This window comes from Elephantulus edwardii, unplaced genomic scaffold (genome assembly GCF_000299155.1).
Source record: "Elephantulus edwardii isolate Elephantulus edwardi_28Jun2011 unplaced genomic scaffold, EleEdw1.0 scaffold00161, whole genome shotgun sequence".
Classification (NCBI taxonomy): Eukaryota; Metazoa; Chordata; class Mammalia; order Macroscelidea; family Macroscelididae; genus Elephantulus; species Elephantulus edwardii.
In genome coordinates, this window is record NW_006399911.1 from 2582930 (window position 1) to 2601478 (window position 18549).

The following is an 18549-nucleotide window of genomic DNA, read 5'->3' on the forward strand; positions in this document are numbered from 1 at the left end:
CCCCCCCCCCGCCCCCGCAGATCCCGCCCTTCCGGGCCACGCCCCTAGGCCGATCCCAGACCTACATGCCTTCCCGGACCCCGCCCCATATGGCCTCTATGCTCCACCCCGGGCTCCGCCCCCAGCGAATCCCGCCCCTCTGGGCCACTCCCCCATACAGATCCTGGGCCTTCATACTCCGCCTCAGACTACACCCCGGTTGCTGATCCAGGCCCTCCGTGAGCCATCCCCGGGCTCTGGCCCCGTGCAGATCCCGCTCCCCCAGTCCACGCCTCCATGCAGATCCCGATCTCCATATCCGGCCCTCAGACTCCGCCCCCATACGGAGCCTTGGCCTCTATGCCCCACCCCAGACCCCACCCTCATGCAGATCCCGCCCCTCCTTCCCACGCTCCCATGCAGATCCCGGACCTCCCGCCCCCGGACTCCGCCCCCAAGTAGATCCTGCCCCTCCCACCCACTCCCCCATGCAGATTCCGGGCCTCCAAACCCCGCCCCCGGACTCCGCCCCCATGCGGATCTCTGGCCTCTATGCCCCGCCCCAGATTCCACCACTTTGCGGATCCCGCCCCCTCCAGGCTACGCCTCCTGCTGATTCCGCACCCGCAGCACGCCGATGACGTCACCGGCCTTGTCCAGCTCCATGGCGCCCTCCGCCGCCAGGATGCGCTGCACTGTTTGCAGGACACTAGTGGCCATAGTGACATCGCCGCAGACAAACATGTGGCCCCGCTCGAGGCATAACACACGGTACACCTCGGCAGCCAGCTCAGTCCGCAAGAGGTCCTGCACATAAGTCTGAGGAAAATGGATTAGGGGTGTTTAGCGTGGGATTAGGGGCTGTTTATCCTAGGGAGCGGCCCTGGGTATAAAAGATTTTGGGTGCGGTGGAGCCAGGCATGGGACACGTCTTGAGTGGCTGGGGTGGGTAAACCAAAGGGTTACAGTTCGAGTTGCTGTGGAGGCCCGTGTCCACGTAGGTGGACCCACGTAGGGGTCTCGTGTCCCCTCCTGAACTCATGCCAGTCCTTGGTTTTCCCCTCTTGCCCCTCAATCCTTAAGGTTCGCACCTTTGGGCTGTCGGGTTCCCGAGAGAAGGCGGTGAGAACGCGGCCAAACACCCCACGCTGGTGGGCGTCTTGCACCTCCTCCCGGTAGAGGTGGTCGAGCTGGGAGCATCGGCAGCCAAACACCAAGGTCATGGGGGCGGGTTGCAGCCCTGTAAACCGCACAGTGGCTCAGATGCGCCCCCTTTCAGGGGCGCAGCCTACTTGTACCCGCCCCACCGGTTTCTCACACCCATTGCCCATTCTAGGCAGAGATAATCATAGTGGCTGCTTGGTCTCTAGAATCTAGAGTGCACGGTGTTTTCACAAAAACCCTGACTTATCACTGATTTATGAAAAGGGAAACCACGATTAATGGCATGGTTAATGGCATGACTCAGAATGGCCAGTGATAGAGCTGTGCTAGAACTCCAGGCTTCAGGCTCATAATTCCGCATCCTTCTCTTTGTCTAATGTTTCAGTCCTGGACCTCCCTTAGTCTGTTCCTGGCTCCATTTCTGCGGTCTCACGTCTTTAACTCTGACATTTAACTTTCTCCTCAATCACGATCCCTAGCTCTTTATGTACACTCTTACCTTGCACACTCCCAATTCAACTTGAACATCTTCCTTTAGTTCTGGGACCAACCTAGGTAAGCGGTGACAAAGTCCTGCAGTATTTCTTGTCTTCTACTCCCAGCCCTGTCCCTTCCGAACTCCGATTTTTCTTTGTCCTTAATCCTTCTTAACCCACCAGATGTCATGTACCAGGTAAACCACTCACCTGGGCCCTTGCCCCTAAGTGTACTTCCTCTATTTTGTCTAAAAGCTTCACATTTGTGAAGCCCTGGTTTGTTACCTTCTATTTCATACCTGGTTTTTTTTTTTCCATTCCCACCCACTTGTGAAAATTCCTTGGCCCCAGCCTTACCTTTGCTTTCAATGTCATGCAGCCTCTCCTGCCAGAATCCCCGGAAAGGGGCAATGCCTGTGCCAGGTCCCACGAGGATGCAGGGTAAGCTGGGATCAGGTGGCAGCCGGAAGGAAGGAGCCCTGGCCAGAGAGACCTTCTATCAGCCCCCCTTATCTTCCTCAACTCCCCATTTCTTAGTAGCTTTAGAGTCATCCTGAGAAGAGAGCTCAATTTCTACTGATAAATGAGTTACTAATGTAAATGTACACAGACTCTGGCTTATAATAACCACTATGCATATCTTTATTAAAAGAACTGTACTTGCAGGCAGGAACACCCTGCATCTGTGGTTTTAAGAGATTGGGCCAAAAGAAATACAGTTCTAATTTGGAATAAAGAATATTTTGATATCTTAGTGTAGGAGATTTAAAGAGTATGGGGAAGGGGTAGATAGCATCTGGTTCATTATGGGTCCAGTGCATGTGTTTATTTTAAATACTAGCTTTTATATTGGCATTTGATTTGTTTTTAGTAGGATGGTACAGTGCAGGTATAATTTAGACTCTGAAAGGTTTGAGCCAGCAAGTCTAATTGGCACCACTCTGGGAACTCTTTTTAGTCCATTCCACCCACAAGACTTTCAGCTTCCTTGCTGCTGATGGAGCAAGGCTTCTGAACACAGAAAAAGGGAAGGACATCCTGAGATAACTCACTTTCTTTAAGTCCTCAATGATTCCAAAATAGACCAAAATGGCTTTTACCATGACTCCTTCTTCCTGGATAAAGCGGTGACTTGTGGACCACAGTTGCTGAGTGCCATGCCTCCTAGCAGTAGACTGACCCCAAGGCACAAATGGCATTTTATAAAAGCAACAAGGCCTGCTGCTTAACCCCACCTCTGCCTCTGTGGGAGCTGTAGTTGCAGAGCAAATTAATGAGTACAAATAGTGAGGGGTCCAGATCAGCTTGGAGGCCCAGGCAGAGTTCTGAAATGAGCTTAGCCACATACCCCATCCTGTGCAGCTTCCCCACAGATTCCTTCATCTATCCCCAGCCATTTGGGGCACCTTGTTCAGTCCCTGCTTGGGCAGACAGACAGTCTCTTGTTGATGCCTCTTCCCCCCTTCTATCCCTCCTTCTGCTCCAGCAGTGTCTTCTTACCCCCTGATGAAGCAGGGCACAAGGTCTCCAGCCTTAAGTTGGCTCAGCCACGTGGAACAGACTCCATAGTGCAGTGGACCCAGCCCATCTGTGGCATGACAAAATAAAGGAGGCCTGTGAAGAGCCACTCTCAGCATATTGCTGCTGTGGCTCTTGCCTTGTTCCCCCTTTCCAACCTCACCCTGAGTCCTGTATGCCAGCACAGCAACTGTGAGGTGGATCTCTCCTGGGTGGATGCTGGGTGCGGAGCTGACCGAGTAGTACCGTGGCTGGAGCAGAGGCAACTGGGTGAGAAGCAGGGGGGCAGGCAGTGCCACTGATGGAAACTGCTCCAGGACTTCCAGTAGTGTGGGACAGCGGAACCACTTCCACTCCTCGTAGCGCCTAGGATCCTGCAAGGGATGAGGAAAGAGGGCTTGAGCCCTATAGCTCTTCTTGTCGATCTCCATGCTCGACCTCTCCTCTGGCTTGGTCTCCTGAAAGTTTCTACCCCTCAGTTCAGGCTAGCAAACACTTCTCAAGCACATTCTCCATGGTCAGACTTTTTAAGACCTTTAGAATCTATAGAAGACTTAGTAAATCTCAAACCAGGTCCTGAAGAATCAGCCAAGAGTTAGCCAAGTGAGGATAGTAGGGCATGAGCCTTGCCTGGCCTTCCGGGTTCTCTCACCTCTAGCTGGTTGGCCTCCCTGATCCCGCCCCCCCCACCCCGGGTTTGCCCCAACCTGGCTGAGAGCCTCCAGCTCCTGCTGTTCACTGGGCTCTTCAGCCAGGGTGCTGAGCAGTCGAAGGAGTCGAGGGCTTGGTGGAGACGTGATGTCCAGGAAGAAGGTCAGAGCCTGGCGCAGCGTGCACGGGGGTAATCTGGGATCCCGCACCCAACCAGGGGGTGGGCCACCTGCAGGGGATGCACGGGGGCGGGGCAGGGCAGGGGGAGCGCTCAAGAAGGAGCCAAACCAGAGATGGATTGTCTGAGGTGAGGACAGTTTCTTTGGGAGTAAAGGGGATTGACTATGGCTATGTGGTATTTTTTTGAGAACCTGTCCAGAACAGTAATGTCTGGGCAGCCTTGATGTGTTTATGTTTGTTTGGGGCCCACTGGCTGGACTTGGGTGGGCAAGAGTCCCCTGCTCTTAACCCAATCATGCTATTTTAACTCCAGGCCCTGGTAGGGTAGATAGATCTAAGGCCAGCTCTAGAGCAGATTAGGCTATTGGGGTACCTTCAGAAATACCCCAGAGGCCATAGGCTTTGAGACAGAGACAAAGACAGACAGAGTGTGTGTGTGTGTGCGCGCGCGTGCAGAGGAGCCTAAAATAGGTAGGTAAGTTTCCTAAGAAAGGAAGGAGGTCAGGCTGGCTGGATGTGACCAGCTCTGTACCCTGGTGACGACTCAGGAGTCCAGAGCCCGTGGGCTAGGGAGGCACCTGGGACAGGCCTCCCCGCCCCCCCCCCCCCCCGCTGTGTCTGTGCAGAGTCCCTCACCAGGGCTGCCCTTCTCCAGCTGCTCCACTGTGATGGGCTCGGAGGGCGGTGGGGGGTCCTCCACGCGGCTCAGCAGTGCTTCCACGAGGCCTGGCCGGTTGGGTGGGCAGATGCCAACATGGTCCCCTGGCAGGTACTGTAGTCCCTGTTGCCCTCCAGTGTCCAGGCGCACTAGGATGGTGGCTCGGCTGGAGGAGGGAGAGGGGCAGGTTATAGGACAGTGGGAGAGGAGGGGCTGGGGCAGAGGGGCATGGTGAGCATGAGCAGTCTTCCTTACGTGGACTTGCTGCTCTGTAGGTTTTCCACGGAGAGAACCGTAGCTTGGAACATCTTCCGCCTGTGCACATGGACCAGGCCTGGGGGCAGAGGAGACAGCCTGAGCTAGGGGCCCTGCTTGACATCCTGAATACATTGGTTCAGAGGCCTGGGGATCGCAGACTGAATCAGGCCTCACCTGGCAGTAGCTGGAGGTCGTCGGCCTGGGCACTCAGCCGGTATTTCTGGCGCTTCCAGCTCCATTTGGGGCTGAATATGTCCTGTGCAGCAGCCTTGGCATCTTCTCCCACGCAGAAAGTCTCACAGGAGGCCTGGTAGTGTTGAGGGGAGGGGACTTTGGTGAGGCCGCAGGACCCTTTGCCATCAGGGAATGGCCTGAGCAAGGAGGGGCTCAAGTTGACTTTCAAGTTGACTTTCAAGTCTTTTCCTTCCATCCTGGTTGGAGGAACTTCAGGGGCCGAAGTGCCCATAGAATTTCCCAAGACTATGGATCAGCTACTCCAGTAGCAGGAGGAAAGCTGAGACTGAACTTGAGGCCTAGGCTGTGCTGAGATGGGCCTCTTCATAGGTCACAGGCCTCAAGGGTGGCAGTTATTCCTTTGTACACATCTGTGTTACACTCTTGAGTTACTGACCTGGTTGGTGTGAATTACACGTCCCACTACCACCTCTCTAATCACTCCTTCCCCAGAGGGTAGGGCTTCTTACATAATAGCATTCATTGACTGTATTTTATGTGTTCAGATCTGTGTTCAAATTCTAATTCCGCACTTGTATTTTACATACTCTAGGGTCCCTATCCTCCAGGCTCCTTGGCTTCTTGACAATTAAATAAGGTTCTTTAGGTAAGGCCCGAGGCACAGACAACTCCTGGAGTGGGACACTGAGTTCATGATGGTGGGGAGGCTCTGGCTATCCAGGACACTTACTATCAATGCTGAGACCTTTACACAAAACACTTCATTTAATCTTCACAAGAGCGTGGCTGGTGTGGGGGCCATGGGACAGAGCTCCTGGAACTGCTCATATCGCATTTATTTCTGGTCAGGCACAAGCTCCCCAAGACAGGCCACTCCCCCGACTCCCAGCCTGAGTTGCAAAAGCCAGTTTATTTTCCCTTTTTTGTTTTTCTAAGTCTTTTTATCTCTTCCTTTCTTCCTTGGCCCCCTCCCTTCCTTCCTACTCCCACTGCTCCCACCCACATTAGTGCAAAGTTTTCCTGCCCGTAAAGTAATAATGCCTACAATTTCATGTTACACTCATTCCTTCTCTTGCCTCACTCCACAACTTCCAGTGGCTCTTTTTGTTCCAATTATTTAGCCTTGGTTTCAATTCTTCCTCCTCTCCCAGTCTGATCCTATTTGCTTCTCCAGTTTGACATTCTTCCTAGCAAACATCTGTCTCCACTAGGTAGGCCCCCACACTCCACCTTCTAGAGTGTTCTCTACATAGTCCCAGCCTTGTGGACTGACTCATGAGGAAGCCCAGCTGTAAAATGCCATAGCCCCTTGACCCCCCTCCCTAGAACTAGGCCACTCTGTTAGTTCAGGCTCTGTTGAAACCTGGCAGCCTTGTTACTGGCTGCATTTGGCCACCTGATGACTTCTAAGTTTTATGCTGACCTATTTCAGACTTCACTTCTGTCTAACCCTCCAGTCCTGTTCTTTGCCCACCATCCTGTCCCTGTCCTATCCCCTTGCCTTTGTATCCACTCCCAGGATCCAGCCTGTGTCTGAACTAGGCTCCCACCTTCCAGCACCTTGTTCTCCAGTGGAGCCTGCCACTTCCTGTCACTGGTAGAACCACATGGCCACTACTCAGAACAGGGCAAGAAACAAAATGAAGGTGGATTTACGGAGAAATGGGAAGGGAGCAGGGGCCAGACAGAACCAGGGCAGCAGAAAGGCCTCCCTCCAGACTCCACATTGCAGGGCTCATTTGTAAGTTAGAGCTAGGTAGTGGCCAGGGTGTTTCCAGTCGGGCTGAGGGGTGAACAGGGGTAGGATGTGGAGGATGGGTCCTGGGCTCACTTGGAAGGCAGCTTGTGCCCAGCCCCGGAAGGCTTCCTCCTGGCCGCACAGCTCGTCACCCTGACCCAGCTGCAGCAGACGCTCCCCACCCAGCTCCTCCAGCCGTGTGTCCACTGCCCGTGCGAAGGCGCAGAAGTGGGGATAAGCCCGGGAGCCCAGTCCGAATACACAGAACCTGTGGACAGGGAGCCGTCATGGGGCCATCCAGACCCCAGCCCATGTTTGCCTGGGAGCCTGCCCTCCCAGCTCCATCCCGGACGCAAACCTGAGAGTCCCCAGTGCCCCTGCACTGTCTGTGTTACTGGACTCCTTCCTTTTCCGTCGCCAAGAGGAGACTAGGGGGTCTGAGCAGGAAACACTGTTGAAGCGCATTTTGTAACTCCTGATAAGAGAGAACAAGGATGAGTGTCACAAGGAGCTAGAGAAGGATCCAAGCCCAGTCACAGACAGGCGTAGAGAGTTAGGCTCTGCGTCTGTCTGGGTGAAAATGGCCACATTTCAGCCTGGCTCTGCTTGTTCTTGTGACCTGGGTTGGGACTGGGGCTGAAGACTAGCATCCCAGTGTTCTTTGAGCCTCTGGGCCCACTCTGTCTCCTCCCCCACCTTGTAGAAAACCTCTGGACCATCTGCCTCTTAAAGTCCTGGGGTCTAGACGGGCAGGCCACAGAGAGGGCAGGGAGGAAGCAGGCCACTGGGGAAATGGCTTGAGGTCCAGGGGGAGAATCCCTTAGGCCTCTCCTTGTGTCTGCACACACCATGTTGCCTCTCAGCATCGCCCCACTCCCCAGCCCCAATCCATCCCCCTCACTTGTGCTGTTCCGGCCGAGGGGAGCTGTTATAGGGGCTGGACATCTCCATCAGGGCAGCTGCAAAGCTCTGTGCAAAAATAAGTTGTATATCAGGGGCCACGCTATTGACAAGCACTTTCTAAGGCCTTTTTACACACATCTGTATTTAGAGTCTGTTGTTGAGTACCATCGAGATGGAACCAACATATAGCTGACCCTCCAGCGGTTTTCTTTTCTCTCTCTTTTTTTTCCTTCCAGTGGGTTTTCAGAGACTGTTAATCACACGGGAGGAGATTGCCCATCCTTCTCCCACGGAGCAGGTGGTGGATTCAAACCATATGCCTTCGGGATTACAGTGTAGCTTCTTACCCCTAAGCCACCAGAGCTCCCCATTTAGGGTCTAGTTCCATTTTTGAAAGAGCAAAAAATAGAATGACACTATCCTTAACTTGCTTGTTATCAGTAACTGGGGATGGACTTTTTCCAGGTCAGAATATCACAACTTACCTCTTTCTCTTTAAAGGCTCCACGTTATTGTCTGCAGCTGTTGACTTGGCCCCTGACTTATGTGTTACAGTAACTGCTCCATAGGTTTGCTTGACTCTAATCTTTATGGAACCAGATTGCTAGACCTTTCTTTCTGTGGATCTGCTGAGTGGACTTGAACTACCAACCTTTTGGCTAGTTGTTGTTGATTGCTGTCAAGTCTAGCACGACACATTACAACTCTATGAACAAAAGAGCTGCACCCTGTTCTATAACTATTGCTGTTTCTCTAAGTTCATAGAGTTTCCAAAGGTATGTTGTTTTAGGAAGTGGATGCCACTCCTGCTGAATGCAAATCACTGGCAAATGGCTCCATGCTATCCATCAGCTCAAACTTCCCCCTGATTGAAGGCCATCTGGTGACCTAGGAATAATGTGAATCACACAGTCTTGTTTGCACTGCCAGCCCCAAGGCAGGCAGTTCAAATGCATCAGCTGCTCCAAGAGCGAAAGAGGGACACTCTCCTCGCATACAGTTTACAGTCTCTGAAAACTTGCTGGAGGGTCATTATGATGAGTTCTGACTTGATGACACATAACAACAGTATTTAGGAATGGGATTGCTATGTTAAAGGGATTTTAAAACTCGCTGAGATGGTCAAATTGCCCTCTTCCAGGACTGCAGCAGTTTACTCACCCACCACAGGGTTGTTGTTTTTAATGTGCCATCAAGGCAGAATTGACTAATAACTGACCCTCCAATGGGTTTCCAGAGGCTTTAAATCACATAGGAGGAAACTTCCCATCTTTCTCTAACAGAGTAGCTGGTGGGTTTGAACTGTGAGCCTTTGCGTTGCCAGCACAAAACATTATCACTAAGTCACCACAGCTCCCTTTCATATATTTACAAAATTAAACATATGTCTACTTTATGACTACCCTGTACAGGGAGCTCTGGTGGCATAATGGTAAGGAGTTGTGCTGTAAACACAAACGCATGAAGTTTGAATCCACCATCTGCTCTGTGAGAGAATGAAGGGCAATCTCTTCCCATATAGCCTTTGAAAACCTGCTAGAAGATCAGCTATGAGTCAATTCTAACTTGACAGCATGTAACAACAACAAAACCTTTATGACTCAAAAATTTATCCAAGGGAAATGAAAATAAAAGTCCGCAAACGCCTTTTACAAGTATGCTCATAACAACCTCTTCTATTCATTCTGGTTAAAGACTGCAAACAGCTCAGCTCCCCATCAGTAGGAGAATGGATGGATGGATAATTCAGTGTGTATATTCCTGAGGTAGGCTACCCAGTGATAGAAAGGAATGAACTCTTCCTATAACACTGTGGATGACTTTAAGCAGCACTATGCAAAGGGAAAGAAGCCACGCATATGGTTTGCTTCCATTTGTTTGGCAAATGAATAATTTGGAGGCGGAAATCAGAACTTGGGTCAATTCTGAGAGGCAAAGATTCACTGTGAGAGGATCTCACCTGGGAAATGTCATCATCTAGGTGATGAAAATGTTCTGTATTTCTCAAAAGAAGAGTGGGTTACATGGATACTGCTTTTATACTAAAGAAAAATTATTAATGGTTTTCTTTAAAAGGCAGAGCAGAATTAGGACAAAAGGTGACAGTGAGGAGATAGGAGAGGGCTTACATCAGAGCTCAAGCTGTTTTTAGGGTACTTGAAGAGCTGTTTAGATATTTAACACCTAGAAGCTAGGACAGATAAGAAGGTTCAGAAAGGAAGACAGCTTGAGACAACCCAGAGATAAAGATGTTAGGAAGATAATGGTCAACAATAGGCCTACTCTAATTTTTGGCTTTAAATTTTCACATTGTTATCTTCTTATTTAAAAAATATGATTATTTTTTACTTAAGGGAAAATTTACAGATCACATTTCTTTTTCATTCAATCATTCATACACATTTTGTTTCTAGTATTGTTTTTTATGTTTATTTTATTGTTATATTGTTGTTGTTGTTGTTGTGTACCATAGATTCATAACTGACCTATAGCTGATCCTCCAGGGACCTTTCAGGGAAGTTGATTCTCCATAAAGCAGATGGTGGCTTCGAACTGTATGCCTTCGGGATTGCAATGCAGTTTCTTGCCACTAAGCCACCAGAGCTCCTTGTTTCTAGTATTTTTGTGGATTATTTTAAAAAATTTTTTTCCAGCATGAGTAAAATATCTCAGTCACAAAAAGACAAATACTGTATAATGCCACTGTTATGGAACAGGACTGATAATGGGGGTTGGGAGGAACTAAGAAAAGAGGGGATAAATAATATACACGACACTGAAACAGATGAAGGAGAGAACTGTATAATTGGGACATATGATTAGGTATTATTGGCATGATGAGTCCAGAACAAGAGTTGCATAGTAAAGTGGTCGGGGGTGGGGGGGAAATGGATGAACTGTATAACAATGAAAGAACTTTTTTCCAAAGGAAAAAAGCAAACTGGGGGGAAGGAGGGACAGGGAGGAAAATGTGCAACAATGAATGAAAGACAACAACAAAAACAACAAAAAAACTTATGTGCGCGAATGCACACGCACAAAAAAATTAAACACCTAAGGAATTTTCATTAAAATTCCCAGCACAATTAAAGCCATCTAACCTAGGCTAACATCTAAATAGTGCGCGTCTCTTTTGCTAAAGACAAGGAAAAGCTGAAGGAACAAAGCAGAATATCCCTGATGTTCCCATTCTAGGGGGCTCTCAGGTATCTTCTCTGTTGGCTGTGGGTGCCCCGACTTAGCCACCCCAGTTTTGAGTCTCAGTGTCCCTTTTCCCGTCCAGCCTCACCTCGCCGTTCTCGGGTGGATCTCCATTCCCAAACGTACTGGTCACCACAACTACTAGTGTCTCATGCTCCAGGGACACGACGTCATACTCATCCATGCAGAGGACCTGGGAATGGGGTACACAGAGGAGGGTTGCCATCCTGGTCCTCCTAAGGTGTGCACAGGCCCTTGCCCTCTGGTCTTCTGAGACCCTTGCCCCTCTGGACTCCACTTACTCGGGGATCAAATGCTTTCCGGAAGAGCCTCCCCAGCTGTTGTGCGTAGCTCTGGGCACGGCCAGTCTCAGAGCCATACAGGATGGTGGCCTTCACGCGCTTGGCCATCACGGTGCCCATGAGAGAGGCAGAGATCTTCACTGCACTGAAAGCGAGGTGAAAATGGCATGAGGGGGTCCCCAGGGCCTCGGAGACGAGACCTCCCTCCATGTTGGAGGAGCAACCCTCTGAGGGTCCTTACTTGGCCACTTCCTTGAAAGTCTTCTTCCTGGTGATCCCTGTGCCCTTGGCTGTGCTTCCTTTCCAGGGATCAGGCTGCAGGGAAGCGATACATTCAGGGGAGGGTGCAGGTTGTGAACAGATAGAAAGTTAGAGGCAGCCCCCAAAGGGTACTGAGAGCCTCAAGGGGGCACGAGCCAGTGGGGTGGGCACCTGGTAGTGGAAGGCAGGAGACAGGAAATAGTTGACCATCTCTTGATGGAAGACCGGTGTGAGGCTTCCTGAGATAGGGGGCACAATCCAGGCCCAGTCAGCAGGGCATCCCCCTCTTGCCTTCTGTTCATTTTCTAGGTGTTTCATGAAGGATGCTGTGGCAGCGTGGTGATCCACAATGGTCACTTTGGCCAGCTGGAGCGGGGAGGGAGGGCGAGGACAAGCTTAGATGCAGCCTGTTCATCCCACCGTGGCAGTTACCCTCACATCTATGGCCATAGTCAAAGTTCAGTGTGTAACAGTACCTCCAGTCTCCAATGTCTGTATTCCCTGCCCCCAAACCAAATCTCCCTGAACTCCCTGAGGCTCCACGGAAGTATCAGCAAGCAGTCACCTGCTTTCTCAAATCACAGAGCCAAACGGGCACTCGGTCCTGGTACGGGGGTTCCAGGACCCAGTGGGTTCTAGAAACCATAACACCAAGAATGCTCTAGGGTAGAACATCCCTATGAAGCATCACCACCTTCTCTAAGCCCAGATCCTGACCTTACTCCTAACCCTAAAACTAGAGGAAGTCTAAGACGTAGGCTTAACCCAAATCTAACTTTAAACCCTAAATCTAGTCCTAAACTACATTTAGGCCCAACATGAATCCTAACTCTAAACCTAACTTTAAAATTGAACCAAGGCCTCGGCTTAGCCTGAATCTTAATCCAAACATAAACATTAACCCTATCCTAGCCTACCCTGAGCACCCTGGCCATTAAACTGCACCAAGCCCATGCTCTAGGCTTAGCCAAGTCCCTGTATTGCAGCCCCACAGAGCCCAGCGTGCCACGGCTCCGGAGGCGTGACAGGAGTCTTTAGTGTACTCCAGCCCCCTACCTTCCAGCTTCTGTATGTCCCCCTCTGTTCCGCCCCCAGCTCCCTTGCCCTCCTGGCCAGTTTGACCTGTGCACCTGGTAGCTGTGCAGCACAGCCAAGTTAATTTCCACAGCTGCTTTGTCTTTCCACAGAGACGAGGTGGTCCGTGTATCCAGGTCCATGCAGACGGCCACATCCTGGGAACGGGGGTAGGGTGTACATGGGATTGGTGCGGAGAGTAGCCTGGTCTCAGACTCATGAGTGAAAGTGGTTAAGGTGGGGGTGGCCATCCGAAGACCCGGTTTCTAGTTTGGGATTGGTTCAGGATTTTTCCTACACAGATGCCAGGTGCTTCTCAGCCTCATCCTTCGTTTCTCATCTCTGAAATGGGTCTTAACTTTATTTTTACAAAACTCAAGGTCCCCTTTGAGAATCTCATGAAAGTTATAAATCCTACTGTGTACCTTCAAGTCAGAACCTGACACGTAGCTGGCCCTCCCACGGGTTTTCAGAGGCAGTTAATCATGTGGGAGGAGATTGCGTATCTTTTTCCCTCAGAGCAACTGGTGGATTTGAACCACATGCCTTTGGGATTGCAGCACAGCTTCTTGCCACTAGGTCCAGAGCTCCCTATAGATTCTCTTCCCAGAAGAATAAACATGTTGACATGCACACACCCATGTGCGCACTTGTACACACACACACACACACACACACACACACAGAGCCACACACTGCCACATCCTTGGATGGTTCTGTGACTTCCTCATCAACTCTGATTTGGGGCAGCCCTCGCCTGATCCTGTCTCAGATCCTGTCCTGAGGTGTGGGGAGGTACAGGGGTCCTCCCCCCCAATCCCACTGGGTCTCACCTCGAGAATGTTGTAGCGGTGGGGGTCACACAGATTCCGAGTGCCGATCTCAGTGCTCATATACCAGCCACTGAAAGGAGCCGCAGGAAACTCCAGGCCCCCGATTTCTAGTAGCATGTTGGACACGGCTGGGAGGGCGTACCACCGGAGGCCCAGGGCTGCAAACCACTCCAGCCTGGGGGCATCAGGGTCTAGAGTCAGTCCTGGGGAAGCCTGCCTAGGGGCCACTCCTGGCCAGCCACCTCCTCCACCTGACCCAGTCCCTTTGGTGCTCACGTGGGGTGCTCCAGAGGCACCTCAAGGACCAGTTCTGGGGGTAGAGGGAAGACCTCTGGGGGCTCATCCGGGGCCTGGAGCAGCAGTGGTAACACATCAAATCGGCCGCTTCCTGGGGTCCAGCCATACTGGATGCAGAGCTGTGGGAGGGTGGGGCAGAGCGACCCCTTTGCTGGATTTCCTCAATGAGGGCTCCTGATGCTGGTTGCTATATCTCTTTGGCTGGACCCCTTGTCCCAGCCCAGGCCCCTCATTGCTGGCTCGGCAGCCCTCTGTGCCCACCTCTGTGATTTCTACGTTGGCCGGGTCTCCGCGCACTGAGCCATCTTGCTGCCTGTAGCCGGCATAGCGTATCAGCTGACTGTTCCATATCCGGAAGTCACCTCGGCCAGGGGCACGTTGAGGGAACACAGTGATGGCTGAGCTGTGAAGGGGAGAGTGAGTCAGAGGCCGCCTCCACCATCCCGGGAGAGGCCGGAGGCGATGGTGTCTGGGAGCTGCGTCGGAGGTGATGGTGCCTGCTCACCGAAGGTTTCCCCGGTTGGTGCCATATTTGATGTGGTTGCAGATGTAAGTGAACATCTCCTGTGCAGAGCTACAGTCCCGTGCATCAAAAACCTGAGGTTGTGGGTGAGAGGGAAGAGTGGTCGTGAGCACCAGCCCCTGGCAGAAGGCAGCCCTGGGGTCAGGGAGGGCCTTCCTGCTGCTTCCCCCCATAAGTTCGCTGTGAGGTTCCCTCAGGGTGAGCTGCAGTAATTCTTTCTGGGAAACCTCCTTGACCTATACTGACCCTTTCCTGCCCTGCCCACTAGCCTCTCCTGCTTCTTGTCTCTTTCCTGGGATGCATATTTCTCTGAGAGACTAGTTTGGTACCAGGTATTAGGAGGCACCTGGTTACTACCAAGTGCCTACTGACAAGGAGGCCCACTGGTTCAGCATGGGCTGTGATGATGGAGATGGAACAATATAAGGTGGCCTCCAGGACTTTTGGCCGTTCTGAGCCCCTGATGCTGAGAGGAGCCCTCCAAGTGGAGGCCCAGGAGGGAACTGAGATGCCCCACCCTGCCTGAAGGAGGAGGAAGCTTGCGCTAGTGACAGGACTAGGGTGGCTGTGGCTGGCTGGGACCAGGGGAGGGAGATAGGTGTCAGTGAGGTTCAAAGTTGAGGTGAAGCTTTGAACCACTTAAAAGGTCCTGCAAGTATCAAACGGGTTGTTACCGTTTTTCATTCTAGACTTCCTTGGGATTTCCTGACTACATCACTTTAGTCCAGATCCTTTGGTGGCCAGTGACAGTGAAGCCGGCCAAACTCATGGGATCCTTTCCCCAGTAGGTTAGCGTGCCAGGGCATCAGGCCGTCCCAGGCGATCTCTGTGTTGTGAAGTGTGCTGAGTGTGAGGGGATGGCTAGCAGGCAGAACCCAAATGGCAGAGAAAGCTGGAACTGCTTTAGGACTGGGCCCCTGTCCCTGTGACTCAGCAATGCCTCTGATTCTGATTCAGTGGATCCAGGTCCTCCTTCCCCCCAGACCCGCCAACCAAAAAGACTATCATGTTGTAATAATCATATGTTAGCTAGTGACACAGGGCTGTGCCGGGGTACTAAAGATGACCCTTCCATGGATCTATCTATCCCCATCAGGGGCTGCCCCCACCCCTCTTAGCCTTGGGGCCCTGAGCCCACCCTGGGTCTGTTTCCCAAGCCACACCTGCAACTTCCCCCACTGGATGCGGCCCACACATCGAGGAGCATTGCGCCAGGCCTGCTTCGCCCCGAACACCAGCTCACTCTCCCGGAGCTGGTAGGTGCCTGTGGCTGCCACCTCAGCTTCCACCTCCTGCAGCCGCTGCTCATGGGCCTGGGAGCCACTCCTGGGAGAGAAGGCAGGCAGTGTCGTGGGGTAAGAAGAGTAGTCAGGCCCTTGTGGTGTCAGGACCTGGGACAGTAGGACAGGGAGAGGTGAGGAGATCCAGAGGTGTCTGGGGCCTCAGCAGCCCCTGGATGTTCTCACCTCTTGATGGAGCTGTAGTACTGGCCAATGAAGTCCCGGGCCTGGCTCAAAAGCTTCTCAGGAGCGGCAGGGCCTGTGGAGGGCTGGCTTGGCGTTTTCCTCGGAAACACAAGGGAGCCCAGGCAGTGCTTTGGGGTGCAGGGTCCATCCTGAGTTGGAGGGTGAGGGCAGCAGGGAAGTAGGGGGCACAATTAAGCATGCTAGCGTCTGGATGTGACCTGGAGGGAGAGGTGTGGGTCTGGGGAGGTGTGGGCTCAGGGTTGGGCTTGGGACTGGAGACAGGAGTGAAGCTGAGCATGGTCAGGTGGGGCTTGGACCTGGAGTGGGGTAGGAAGGTTGAGTTAGAAGGCCCCTGTAACTGGGGGCTTGTCCTGATACATGTCCCTCAGTCCCTGCAGCTCTTCCTCTGTGTTTTCTCTTTAGAGGAAGAGACTGATAGTCACTCAGGCTGTAGGCTGAGACTGGACCCCAGCAAACTTCAGTACACCTATCATGGTTGAGATGGGGATAGAGGTCCCAGGAGGGTGGGCTCCATCCAGGAGGGCCCCTGACCTACCTGCTGTGCCTGGGCGCTCAGAGTATCATAGGTGATGCTCCCCACTTCCCAGTTCTTCACACGCGGGAACCTGGGCCCTGCCGGGGTCCGTGCTAGTGGGGGGCTGTTGGGAGCCAGGGATAGGGTCATGGGCTAGGAGCTTGCTCCTTTAGACCCCCAGCTATGCTCTGGAGCCCCTCCCCAAGCAGTGAAAACCTCCTGGCCTCCTGCTGCATCCTTGAGCTGCTGCTTGTTTGCTCTCAATAGCCTGAAGGGAGGCATTTGCAGACAGTGACGGGATATTGCCACAGAGGTCATGCGGGAAGGAATACATTGCCCTTCACAGTCCAGACTCACTCATGATGCCCAGTCAGAACCCCGGAGCTTGGTTCCAGGCTAAACCAGTCACCCTCCATGCAGGGTCCCTCTGAGGAAGTCTGGGTGAAGGCTCCCTCAAGAGGGGCAAGGCTGAGGAAGGTGGCAGAGAACTCCTCAGTCCAGATCCCTGCTGCTCACTCACACCCTTCCTGACAGAAGCTGATCGTGTGAAGGGAAACAGGCCTTATCGCTTCCTTTCAGAGCCGCAGACCAGGCCGGGAGGGAGGAAGGGAGGGACTCAGGCATGGATTTGTGGGGCCCTAGATCCTTTCCTTTGCGGGTCCTCTGCTCACTCTGGGTAGCCACCTGGAGTTGGTTTGGCCACCCACCTGCCTTCCTCTCCTCACTACCTCTGTCGCAAGGAGGACCCTTCCAGGGAGAGGGCAGAGTCAGGTGGGGCAGGTAAGTCAGCTGGTGTAAGAGAAAGGAACTTTCTCACTCTGCCTTCCCCTCAGCTCCAACCATGGGCCCGAGGGCTACCGATCTTCTTTCAGAGCTAAGGCTTATGATATAACTCATGTCCCCTTTTATGAGACCCCCTCCCTGGCTTCTTTCTCTCCTGAGTACCTAACAGTTGCTACATTTATTGAAGGCTTGCTGTCAGATAGAGACAGGCCCTGTGAAGTGACACCGAATCCTCATTTTACATAAACTGGGGTGCTGTAGCTGAGCAGTCCGTAGGGTGCTGCACTGTTAACCCAAAGGTGGCGTCTCTCTGGAGGTTCCAATCCACCAGCTGTCTTTGGGGAACAGCTGGGGAGATGGGTAATCTCCTCCTGTGCGATTTACAGCCTTCAAAACCCTGCTGAAGGGTCACCTATGAGTCAGTCGGACTTGATGGCTGTGAGTGAGTGAAAGTGGCTCTGACAGGTTAAGTAACTTGCTCACACAGCTCAGGTGATTGCAGGGCTATTGCTGGAGATCAGCTCTATGCGGCCAACCCTATGAGGTCTCTCTGATGTGGTGGCTGAGTAGCGTCCAAACCCTGGCCTGACTCTGTAGCTGGCGGTGTTCCTCATCCACTTGTTTCTGTTCCTCGTAATCTCAACTCCTTGTACCTTTGATCCCCATGATCTCTCTCCTTGAATCCTTCCCCAGACTCCTCTACAGTCTGTGCCGGTGACCTGGCCCACAACCTTCTCAGACTCAGTTTACGACCCTCCGCCCTCTGCCTGCCTGCCTCCCACAGCTGAGGCCTTACCTGTGGTCAGGCGCGGGTTGGGGCACCGGGGATGGTGCCAGACTGGGTTCCGAGGTTGGGGAGGCTGGGTCCTGCTTGCCACATAGCCCGAGGCCCAGTCCCAGCCCCAGTCTGCAGGGCGGCCTAGGCTCCTGGCCTACGCTCTTCAAGTTGCCCATGTCCTCTGCTCTCCGCTCTGCCGCTCTCGGCAGAGAACTGGCCTTTTCCTTAGGAAGCAGGGAGGGGTTGGGAATAGTGGGAGGGGGTTCTTCAGCCCTGGCCCTTGCCCCGCCTCTGTCCCATACACAATGGGACCGGAACCAGCCCGGTTGGGAGGCTGTGCAGCTTTGGCTTCATGCCTGCTGGCCCGCAGGGTGGGGGGCTGGATGCCTGGGTTTTGCTGTGAGGACTACAGCTGCTAAGTGCCCAGGTGTCTGGCAGAGCCCTGGGACTGAGTGTAGGAGTGATGGCAGAGTGGCAGGCCGGAGGGTAGGCCTCATGTCTCACCCTTGCCAGCCTTTCTTTAAAGCCCAAACAGAAGTTTGGAGCAGAAAATGAGAGATCTGGATGCCTAGTGACCCCAGCTCTCCCCTTCACCATCACTTTCTACATCTAAGAGCTTCTGGACACTCTCCTCCTGGTCTGAATCCACTTGGGTTCTGGAGAATATTGGCCCAGAGATGATAAATGACCCTTTGCCCCTGAGTCTGGCATTAAGGTAACTTATCCCTTCCCAGCCCCAGTTTCCTGGAACTCCTACCCTCTTACCACCACTCCCC

General features: G+C 52.7%; 1 protein-coding gene across 3 annotated transcripts in view; it reads right to left on the reverse strand.

Annotated features, from left to right (window-relative positions):
- The window catches only part of NOS3 (nitric oxide synthase 3 (endothelial cell)), an 18245-nt gene extending 296 nt beyond the window's left edge, over positions 1 to 17949 (reverse strand). For 2 of the 3 annotated variants that reach the window (XM_006895158.1, XM_006895157.1), the window contains exons 1-25: positions 17792 to 17949; positions 16234 to 16336; positions 15678 to 15826; positions 15375 to 15537; positions 14194 to 14285; positions 13950 to 14091; positions 13668 to 13807; positions 13392 to 13566; positions 12615 to 12716; positions 11656 to 11850; positions 11465 to 11538; positions 11224 to 11368; positions 11010 to 11114; positions 7719 to 7786; positions 7176 to 7292; positions 6911 to 7085; positions 5059 to 5191; positions 4882 to 4960; positions 4605 to 4792; positions 3845 to 4017; positions 3301 to 3511; positions 3120 to 3207; positions 1977 to 2098; positions 1071 to 1219; positions 604 to 798 (exon numbers count right to left, since the gene is read on the reverse strand). In XM_006895158.1, the coding sequence (XP_006895220.1) occupies positions 604 to 798; positions 1071 to 1219; positions 1977 to 2098; positions 3120 to 3207; positions 3301 to 3511; positions 3845 to 4017; positions 4605 to 4792; positions 4882 to 4960; positions 5059 to 5191; positions 6911 to 7085; positions 7176 to 7292; positions 7719 to 7786; positions 11010 to 11114; positions 11224 to 11368; positions 11465 to 11538; positions 11656 to 11850; positions 12615 to 12716; positions 13392 to 13566; positions 13668 to 13807; positions 13950 to 14091; positions 14194 to 14285; positions 15375 to 15537; positions 15678 to 15826; positions 16234 to 16336; positions 17792 to 17949 (3441 nt within the window). Of the gene's footprint in view, positions 1 to 603; positions 799 to 1070; positions 1220 to 1976; positions 2099 to 3119; positions 3208 to 3300; positions 3512 to 3844; positions 4018 to 4604; positions 4793 to 4881; positions 4961 to 5058; positions 5192 to 6910; positions 7086 to 7175; positions 7293 to 7718; positions 7787 to 11009; positions 11115 to 11223; positions 11369 to 11464; positions 11539 to 11655; positions 11851 to 12614; positions 12717 to 13391; positions 13567 to 13667; positions 13808 to 13949; positions 14092 to 14193; positions 14286 to 15374; positions 15538 to 15677; positions 15827 to 16186; positions 16207 to 16233; positions 16337 to 17791 lie in introns of all 3 variants that reach the window. The other variant, XM_006895159.1, reaches the window with a different exon arrangement.
- Positions 17950 to 18549: the final 600 nt, after the last annotated feature.